Source organism: Benincasa hispida, chromosome 5, assembly GCF_009727055.1.
Source record: "Benincasa hispida cultivar B227 chromosome 5, ASM972705v1, whole genome shotgun sequence".
In the NCBI taxonomy this organism is placed as follows: domain Eukaryota; kingdom Viridiplantae; phylum Streptophyta; class Magnoliopsida; order Cucurbitales; family Cucurbitaceae; genus Benincasa; species Benincasa hispida.
The window spans coordinates 36,425,514-36,436,145 of record NC_052353.1 but is presented as its reverse complement, the minus strand read 5'-3'; the positions used below and the strand labels follow the sequence as shown (position 1 = coordinate 36,436,145).

The window sequence follows — 10,632 nt, the reverse complement described above, 5'->3', positions numbered from 1 at the left end:
TTATATTGCATTACATGTTTAGAACACGTTTCTCTACAAGGGACCCCATGCATTATGTTTGTTCACGATTACGTTAAAATCAAGTTTTAATTAGGTGTAAGTTATGCTTCCAGTCTAATCTTGCGTTTATGTTAATGGTTGATGTTGGATGCAACTCTGGCCCTACTGACTGCATGACCCGCTAATCATCAGATGAGTTAATTTCAGCTTAAGTCCTCATCTTCCTATCAGGGCGGATAAATTTATGCTTCCAGGGCTGGTAGGGCATGTATGGTTGCACCCCTCCGGGTCTAATCTTACGTTATGTTTACGCTAGAGACTAGCAGGGTATGTATGGTTGCACCCTTCTAGTCCAATATTACGTTTATGCTAATGGTTTGGATGCGACTCTGACCCTACTGACTGCATGACCCGCTAATCATCAGATGGGTTAGTTTTCGCTTAGGTCCTCATCTTCCTATCAGGGTGGAGAGATTTATATTGGAAGCATAACCGACTACCACATGTTATTATACGTTTTCGGTCCCAACCATATGTTTTCATGACATGTTGCTTGTGATTGTGCATTTGGTCACTACCCTACGTGAGAACTACTTACTGGGTATATTATATACTCATCCTATATTGGCAGAATTGGACGTCGCTCAAATGGCCAAGGCCAACTATCAAACTCACAATTATAGGCATATGCATTTTATACCACCACGCTAATGTTTTATGGATCCTGGTGTTTTGATAAATAAACTTTTTATATAGTTTTTCTATCTAATTAATAAAATTTAGATATGTTCTTTGAAATTTTCACTAAACTCATCTCATGATAGAAAAGTCTAAGTATACATGTCGTAACGGTCGGATCATAATGTGTAAGGATCCGGTCGTTACATATGGTCACCTAGTAGTGAATCTCTCATATTAATAGTAACATTGTGTTTGGTAAATTTTATTTTAAATTAGAAAAACTAGTTATGATGTTAGATAAATTATATTAAATTGGTAATTTAATTATATGAACAAAAGTATATTTTTTATTTTAATTATTTTCCCATTAATAATTAATTTATAATTTATTATAATATATATTTTTTTAAAATATTATATAATTTTAATTTCAACTAACTTTGTTCCTAAAAGATTTGATAAAAGTTTTAAGAAAAATAATTATTAAAAAAATGAATCAAATAAAAATTAAAAATATATTGATATGTAAAAATATTATCATAATATATTTATTTAAAAGGTTAAGAAATTAGCAGATTTCTAAAAAAAATCTGAATTTAAAAACTACTATCAATTTTTGCTATCTTAGTTATAATTTAAAAAGTAATTCTCTTAGATTATTTAAGAATTGGAACACCAAATACTAAAGGTAGTTAAGATTTTCTCAAAACCACTTTAAACACAATCCCAAACTTAGGGCCCGTTTAGATTTACTTGAAAATAAAATGTTTTTAACTATGAAGTACAGATCCGTATCAAACACATATAGATAATGATCTGTTTATGTTTTTTAAAGAAAAAAAAAATAAACAACCCATCTAATATTTCTCAATCTAAAACTAGGGAACTTATTTAAATTTTTTTTAAAAAAAGATAAACAACCCATCAAATATTTTCCAATCTAAAACTAGACAACTTATTTAAAAGGCTAGATTCATCTATATCCTCGCATTTGAGTCCCCACAAAGTCCCAAAATATAACTCACTTGAATAACGTGAATATTTTCAACATTTCAACAAACAAGTTCTTTGTTTATCTTCATACTTCTCCCTCTAATATTCTTCGATGTTATTTTTTTTTATTGTATTACCGTGTTTGTATTGTATTTTATACTAATTGTCATTAATTTGTATGTCAAATTATCTTCAACATATCAATATTTTAGTTTTTTTTTTTTAGAAATTGGCATGTTGTTGTATCATCTTATTTATCCATGTCTATGCTTCATAGGTTTTTTTTTTTTTAAAAAAACTAATTTTTATTTAACTACTTTTAATAAAAATGGATTAAAATATATTTAAAAAAGCAATTTTGACATATGGCCAAATACTCCGATTTCGACTTATTTTTTAAATCGCAGCGACTCAATTTCATCGCATTCAATAGTAAGAGTTAAAAAATGAAAGAGAAGCAGAGATTCTTGATTCACCAGCGTTTGAAGAATCCATCCTCTTCCTTTTGGTTTTGATGTTGCGGCGGAGGATGACCGTACACCGGGGGAGGTGGATATCCCGCCGGAGCATAACCGCCCTGCGGTGGATAAGCGTCCTTCGGAGGATATCCTTGCGGCGGATAACCTGAAATCGTCAAAATTCAACGAATCACAGCCAAAAATCAGTCAAATCAAAGCGCGAAAGCGAGATGAAAACAAAGAATAAGAGAGATACATCAATTTCTCGGAAAGAAAAAGTAAGATACATTCGATTTGGATATAAGAATTTCGAGAAAGTGTAGCAGAAGTAAGAGAGGAATTAAAGAGTAATGGTTTTTAGAGGTTACCCTGCGGCAGAGGAACGCCGACGGGAGGCGGTGGCTGGTTGTAGTAACTCATGTTTTCCTCTCTTTCTCTCTTTGAGATTTCTTGAAACGATCGGATTTTGATCTTTCGATTTCTTAGTTGCAAAAACAGAGAGACGAGAGCTCTCTATAACTATGCTGACTTTTTTTCATTTATATTTTTTATTTTCTTTAGAAGTTTGTTTTGTTTTATTTTGTTTTATTTTGTTTTTTTTTTTAATTTTGTTTGTGAAAAATTGATGAATAACATAAATTGAGATTTAGAATTTTATGGACTAAGGTAACGTGTTGATCTAAATTTTATTTTTATAAGTGATTATCATTTGTCTAATTTCCGTCCAAAATTTTAAAGATTCCAACTCGATATGAATATTTTTGAATATTTGTAAAAGTTTTAAAGATTTTATTATTAATTTTGAAAGTATAAAGATATTTTTAAAAGTTCAACTTTTTTTTAATGTGATATTATTTACTTGTTTGTTTTTTTTTTTTTTAGTTTTCAGAGGGAGCTAATATTTTATTTATTTGATAGGATTTCATTTTTCAAAATTCAAAATATTATTATTGAAAGAACTTGTACCCAAGGATGAACTGATTTTATGAAAATGTCGATATGAAAATATCAATGTTGATGAAAATTTCATGAAACTTTGTAGAAATTAATAGAAATTGTTATAACTAGTTAATGAAATTTTGATTGTGGCTGAATTAACTATTTTTAATCATCATTTCTATAAAATAATATAGTATTTAGATGTATATTGTAAAATATTATGTATCGATAGAAATTAAAAAAAAAATAATTACAAAATAATATAAAATATTGAAAATTAATTACAAAATTAAAGGACATGAAATATTTGCATAAAAATAATTGTTAATTATCTCAAAATTCCTAATACAAAAAAAGCATCATCAAGATATTTCATCTCAAAATTCTTTTTGAGAAATCTCTTAGTGTCATGCAATAAACCTACATCATTATTTGCTGTGAGTATATCATCGACATATAACACTAGAAAGATAGATTTACTCCTATTGAAGGAGGTAATTATTTCATGGAATTTGTGATACCATTGACGAGAGGCTTGCTTGAGACCATAGATGGATTTCTTCAATTTGCATACCATAGACTTTGAATTACCAGACACAAAGTTTTCTAGTTGCACCATATAAATCGTCTCATCAATATTCCCATTAAGAAACGCAGTTTTTACATCCATCTGGTGTAGCTCTAAATCAAAGTGAGCTACTAGTACTATGATTACTCTAAAATAGTCTTTCGATAAAACCAGATAGAAAGTCTCCTTATAATCATTGCCTTTCTTTTGAGTAAAACCCTTTACAACAATACAAACCTTATATCTTTTGATATTACCGTGTGAATCCCTTTTGGTTTTAAATATCCATTTACAACCTATGAGTTTGACTCCTGATGAAAATTCGACAAGTTCCTAAACGTCATCATCTTTCATGGATTTTATTTCCTCTTCCATAGAATTTGTCCACTTTTGAGAGTTAGAACTTTCTAGAGCTTGTTGGAAGTTGATTGGATCACTTCCATTATGCCCACATCATCCTGATGTTCTTGAAGAAATATAATATAATAATTTGGAATTTCACTTCTTTTTTCTCTAGTGGATCTCCTTAGTGACACTTCTTGAAGTTGTTGAGTTTGAACTTCAAGTACAACAATAGGGACTTCATTCTTGTCTTGTTTTATAATTGGTTTAGTTGTGAAGTTAGGAATTGAAGCCTAAACATCATTTATAACCACATTAGGAAAAGAAACTAATTCCTCTTCAAAGACAACTTTCCTTATGTTATCTTCCCCCAAACTCAATCCTCAAAGAATCTAGCATTTTCCGTCTCAAATAATGATCTAGAAGTGGGATCATAAAATTTGAAACCCCAAGAGCGCTCAGAATACCCAACAAAATATCAGCTAATAGTTCTTGAGTCCAATTTTTTTTATTAGGTCTGTAAGGCCTAGCCTCAGCTGGACAACCTCAGACGTGAAGATGCCTAATACTGGGCTTCTTTCCTGTCCACAACTCATAAGGGATTTTAGTTACTTCTTTACTAGGTACTCTATTAAGGATATATGTTGTAGTCTTTAGTGCCTCACCCCAGAGGGATTCTGGTAAAGAAGAATAACTAATCATACTTCTTATCATATCCTTAAGTGTTTTATTTCTCCTTTCCGCTACACCATTCATGCTAGATTTTCTTGGCATAGTTTATTGCAGAGTGATTCCACATTCCTCTAGGTATTTGGAAAAGGGCCCAGGAGGTTGCTCACTTGATCCATCATATCTACCATAGTATTCACGACCACGATCAGATTTGACAACCTTTATTTTCTTTTAAAGTTGAAGTTCAACTTCAACTTTGAAAGACTTGAAAACGTCCAAAGATTGAGACTTCTCATGAATTAAATATAGGCACCCATATCTTAAATAGTTGTCTATAAACATAATAAAATATTGTTGTCCATTCCAAGAAGTCGTAGGGAATGAACCACAAATGTCTGTATGTATTAGTTCTAAGACGTCTAAGCATCTCTTGACACTTAATTTTCTTATGTTTGTCTATTTTCCCTTAATACATTCTATACAACGTCAAAGTTACTTAAATAAAGGGAATCAAGAATTCTATTTGACATAAGTCTCTGAATTCTCTTTTTAGAGATGTGACCTAAATGCTTGTGCCATAATATAACAGAATTCTCATTTAATTTACACTTGGTACCACATGAATTAGATAACATGATCTTGTTAAATGAAGACAAAGAATCAAGCATATATAGATTATCAATTAAAGAACTGGTACCAATAAGCTTGGAATCTTGAAAAAGACTAATTTTATTATTTCCAAAAGAATAAGAAAAACCAAATTTGTTTAAACTGGAAATAGAAACTAAATTCCGTCTAAATGAGGGTACACCAAAAGTTTCATTCAAATCCAAATAACAATAAGTTTTTAAACGTAATCTAAAATTCCCAATAGCTTCAATTGGAACTGCAATGTCATCGCCCACATAGATGAATCTTTCAACATCACTTGGCATTCGGCTCTACAGACAACCCTACATATATATACTTATGTGATTAGTAGCATCAAAATCTACCCACCAAGTACCTGTAGATATAGAAGCTAAATTAAATTCAGAACAAATCAAAGTAAGAAGTTTACCCTTCTTTACACGCCACTTGGTATACTTGGGACAATCTTTCTTGAGGCGACCTTCATTTTTGTAGAAAAAACAAGGATATTCAGTAGCTTTTTTTTTTGTTTTTTTTGTTTTTAGTCTGCTGAGATGTCTCTTCTGCAGCATCCACAGATTTTCTTTTTTTCTTATCACGAGAGCTAGTTGCCAAATGAACACTTTCTGCCATTTCTCTTTTAATCTTATCTTCTTCTTGCACACATTGTGAGATAAGCTCATTAATACTCTATTTATCCTTCTGAGTACTATAGCTTATCTTAGACCGAGTGAATTATGCAGGAAGGGAGATAAATACGAGATGTACGAGTAAGTTTTTATTTATCTTGATATCAAATGTCTTTAATTTACCTGCAAGATTGGACATTTTCATAATGTACTCCTTTATGTTCTCTTTGCCCTTATACCTCATGGAAGCTAAAGAATTAAAAAAACTACTTGCTTCCCGTTTTTCATTTTTAGCAAAATATTTCTTAATTTGAGCAAGAAATTTATTGCCATTTTTACTTTCCATGATAGAGCCCCCAAAAGACTCTGGAATGGAGTGCCTAATGATCATCAGACACATGTGATTTGACCGTTCCCACTTCTCTATATTAGTCATATTCGATTGTTCCTCAGTAGAAGTAAGTTTATCTCCTTAATGCAAGGTCCAAATCCATACACTCGAGAAGTATATCTAGGCTTTCTTTCCAAATCTTGAAGTTCGATCCATTCAACTTAGGGATTGAACTCAAATTTCCAGATATTTGTGTAACATCAACTGAAACAACAAACAACAAAACATATATTCCCAATTAAAATATAACAAAATAATTTCACTTATATGGTGGGCCCTTTAACAAGATACCTAGCACAACATTGATGTTTAGCCTTTAGGCAAAAACACCAACGGTAAATGGTACTCTAAGTACTGACAATAAAGTCTATAAAAAAATAGCCTTTCTTTGGACCGACTATTTTTCACATGAGCAATTCTTATAATTGTCACATACTCATTACCACATGCATGTCAACAATTTGGTCAAATAATTATCTTCCTTTGGGCTGATAATTATCCGCATAAATTCGTGCACATCTTATATTTTATATTAAATTAATCTAAATAGCAGAGACTACTTTGGTAACATATTATTTTGATTCATTGAATCCAAAATATAAGACACAATAATATAATAATATTATTGTACAAAAACAATAGAAGAACCCCATATAGTCTTTACCAAAATTCACCAAATAATTGAAGCAACATAAACATGTGAAAATTTAAATTAAATTCACCAAAATATCAATCAAATTTAAATTTAATGTCACAAGACGATCAATCAAACTTGAAAAGTCCCCAATATGATTAATCAAGTTTAAATGTAAATGCACAAATTTATTGTACATAAATGGTGGAAGAAGATTACCAAAATTATTTTCAATAATTAACCACAACAAACAAAATTCTCATATTCTAAATGTATACCCAAAACTCAATTTCATCATAAAAATATCACAAAAGAAACTTCAATGGTAATCGAATTACCAATTTTTTCTTTTTGTTTTAAATTTTAAAGAAGAAATATAAGATGAAAATAGACTTCAACAGAAGCTTTCCTAATCTGGCCGACAAATTAGAAGATATTGGAGCACTATTCGAATTATTCCAGAAATTTTGGAATACTGCATATGCTTCTGATAGCCCTATCACCGCCAACTTCACCACCATCATCACGTTCTTGAACGGTGAAGATGGTGCTAAGTCATACTTAATTAAAAATTTAGGATCTTAATTAATTAGATCACATATTATGACTCAATCTAATAAAATAATCAATGTGATAGATTATTAATCCACATACATAATCCATATTTTAATTAAACGCATTATTATTTAAATATGTCTAACATCAACTTCTTCAAAATTCAATCTTTTCATTCTTCTTAATAGTGAGCATCTTTTGCAATTTTTATATTGGGCAAGAAGAAAATATATATATTTATATAGAAAAATATAAGAGATGTTGAAGAATTGAGAAAACAGAAAGTATAGAAATGTTGTGGAAATGTAACATTCTTATTCTAAAAAGTTTAATAGATTTTAATGATTCGTTTCATGAGAATTGTAACATTTAAATCTCTCCTTAAATGTAGCAATATCAATGCAATCAATATTAACCGCCTAACATAAGATTTTTAAGTTTTCTTTTGAGTTTTTAATTTAACAAAATTTGAAATTAACAAATGTTCCACTAAAGTAATAGTTAGAATGATTAAAATGAGAGGGGAAAAAGAGAAGAGAAAGTTTCTCTCATTAATTCTTTATCTAAATTGCGATGGTCGATTTCGATTGAAAAACACTAACAAAAACTATTTTAACGAATTTTTAAAAGACGTGCTAGTTATGAAATATTTATGATAATTTTTCTATAATTTTGGCTTGTTCAATCTTTTATTATTTAACTTCAATGTATACAATTTTATATAGAAAATGGTAGACTTATTGTCAAAATAAATTTAACTCAATGATAGTAATTGTCATTCTCTTTTAATTTACAAATTTGAAATTTGATCTCCACCCTTGAATCATACCAAAATGACAAAGCAAGTTGCCATTAATATATCTTTAAAGTAGTATTTAAAGAGAGGATAATGCTGCACTTGGAAACAAAGCCCTGGAAAATTTGGTAGCATAAGATGGAATATTATTTGAAAGAATGTGACAGGTATTAACCCAACTTTTTTCCATTATTTTTACACGTGTTAATTTAAAAGGGAAGTAGGCTTAAATTCTTAAATTCCATTATTTTTCCATTAAATGTGACGGGTACTTTTACCTATTAGTTGAGATTGGTTTTTCGATATGGTCCTTAGACTCTAAAATCGTATATTTTTATCCTTGAACTTTGAGTTTAATTTTAAATCAATCTTTTAGCTTTAAAATTTTATATTTTTACTATTTAGTTCTCACTAATGACCACTTTTAGTCCCTAATATTAATTTTCTATTAATTAATTCAAAAAAATTAAATTAATTATAATTAGATTAATTATTGTTAATTTTTAGTAATTATTAAAATTAATTAAAAATCTACATTATAATTATTTTAAATTAATTAATTAAAAGTTAACACAAAAGACCGCAAGCATTGATTAATTAGTGGTAAAAATGTAAAAATTAAGAAATTTATGGATAAAATGGAAACTAAACAAAAACCTTAAAGGTAACGACGTAACATTTCGAAATAAAAGAGAAGCTACACTCTACTAAAAATGCATTTTTTCTATGAACTTACCGATAGTTATTTTTATTTCTGAATGTTGTTTGATAAATCAAAATTTCTATTTAAAATTTTTAAGGTTTTAAAAAATAAAATGGATTGATGACCTATTTATTAATCAATGTACATATTTTTGAAAAAAAAAGAGATTTTACAAAACTTCATATCTTATAATGAAAATTTAAAGAAAAGAAATAAGTATGTATTGGGTTTTGTGTCCTAAAGCTTGTTGTTTGTAATGTAATAAACTATTTCTTAATATTTAATTCAAATAATAATTATTTTATTTTGTATTTAGTCTTGCATAACTTAATCTAATAAAATAAAAATCCCAGACTAACTATATAAATACTGTGGTTGACATACACGTGAATTATGTTCAAGTAATAACCTAAAGAGTTTATCATATATGGATAAGGTTAGATGCCTTATCTTGGTGACACTATGGATATGACTCATTTTGTAATTGTTACAAATGATTTGATGCAAATCGCTCATGCGAAGACATGTGAATGAGGGTATCATACATAAAGAATTTGTATAAGATTGGATCGCACAGTACTAAATTTCTCTTTATAAATCCATAAAATAAAGAGAATTATATTTCACCGAATGATCATATGTGACGTGATCTTTATCTTGTGCAAGTTGTGACTCTTGTCTAGGTAGGTTTGTCCTTTGATTTGCATGTGTGAGAGTGGTTAGTGTTGCCAACTCAATATGCCTACCATTTTGGGAACTTGACCTAATAGGGACCTGAGAATATAATTTCACAAGACGAAATTCATAGAGTAAGTAGATGAGTAGTTCTCTTATAGTGCTAACTCCGAGACTTGAACAATAGGGCCCCATTCTCTCACTGACCTAAGAGGGACTTGATTGATGGTTGAACTATAAACAAATTATTCATTAGAAGATCACTGGTACTTATCCGAACATAGAGGTAATTACAGGGGTAAGATGGACATTTGAACCAACTGTAATTACGTATATCTCATGAAGGATCAACTTACTGAAGGATCTCTAATTACAGAGAACCTATGAGCGGAAGCGGATCATCCAAATTCCATTGTGAAAGAACTCATACATTTACAATCCTACTAAACAGATTATGCATTAAATCATAAACTACAACATGTTTCTTGAAATAAATACAAAGGTTAGAGAAATAATACCTCTGAAGAACACTTTCTTCAAGTATATCCCTAGATCAGTCACGAATGTAATGAGTAATTCGAACTCCCTTGAACAGCAACGAGTATCAACTTGATTCTCGAATAGATCCGAACATAACCACTTGATTAACTTGATATTCTCGGTGTGAGAAACTAGGAGTGGTGGGCTCTGGTTTATTTTGGTTAGAGGGAAGGAGGAATACAATCGAGTAAAGGGCAGCACTATCGTGTAGAAGAAGAAGTCTGTTGCATAGACTTGATACTCGATCGTTTAGATAAGAGCACTATTGTATAGTAAGCTCGATGCTATCATGTAGTCACTCGATAGTTAATTTGATAACTTTTTTCTATAGAATAAAAATTAGAAAAACAATCTTTCATTTTTTATTCCCCCATAAAACCGTATAACCACCCACTAAGGTTGATTATTTAGAAAAAGAAAGTTTAA

At 29.8% G+C, this 10,632-nt stretch overlaps 1 protein-coding gene across 1 annotated transcript in view; it reads right to left on the bottom strand.

Moving 5' to 3' along the window:
• The window catches only part of LOC120078643 (cysteine-rich and transmembrane domain-containing protein WIH2-like), a 10,395-nt gene extending 7,714 nt beyond the window's left edge, over positions 1 to 2,681 (bottom strand). Inside the window, exons 1-2 of the mRNA XM_039032937.1 lie at positions 2,501 to 2,681; positions 2,151 to 2,298 (exon numbers count right to left, since the gene is read on the bottom strand). Of these exons, the coding sequence (XP_038888865.1) occupies positions 2,151 to 2,298; positions 2,501 to 2,552 (200 nt within the window). The 5' untranslated portion in view covers positions 2,553 to 2,681. The remainder of the gene's footprint in view (positions 1 to 2,150; positions 2,299 to 2,500) is intronic.
• Between the last annotated feature and the right edge of the window lie 7,951 nt (positions 2,682 to 10,632).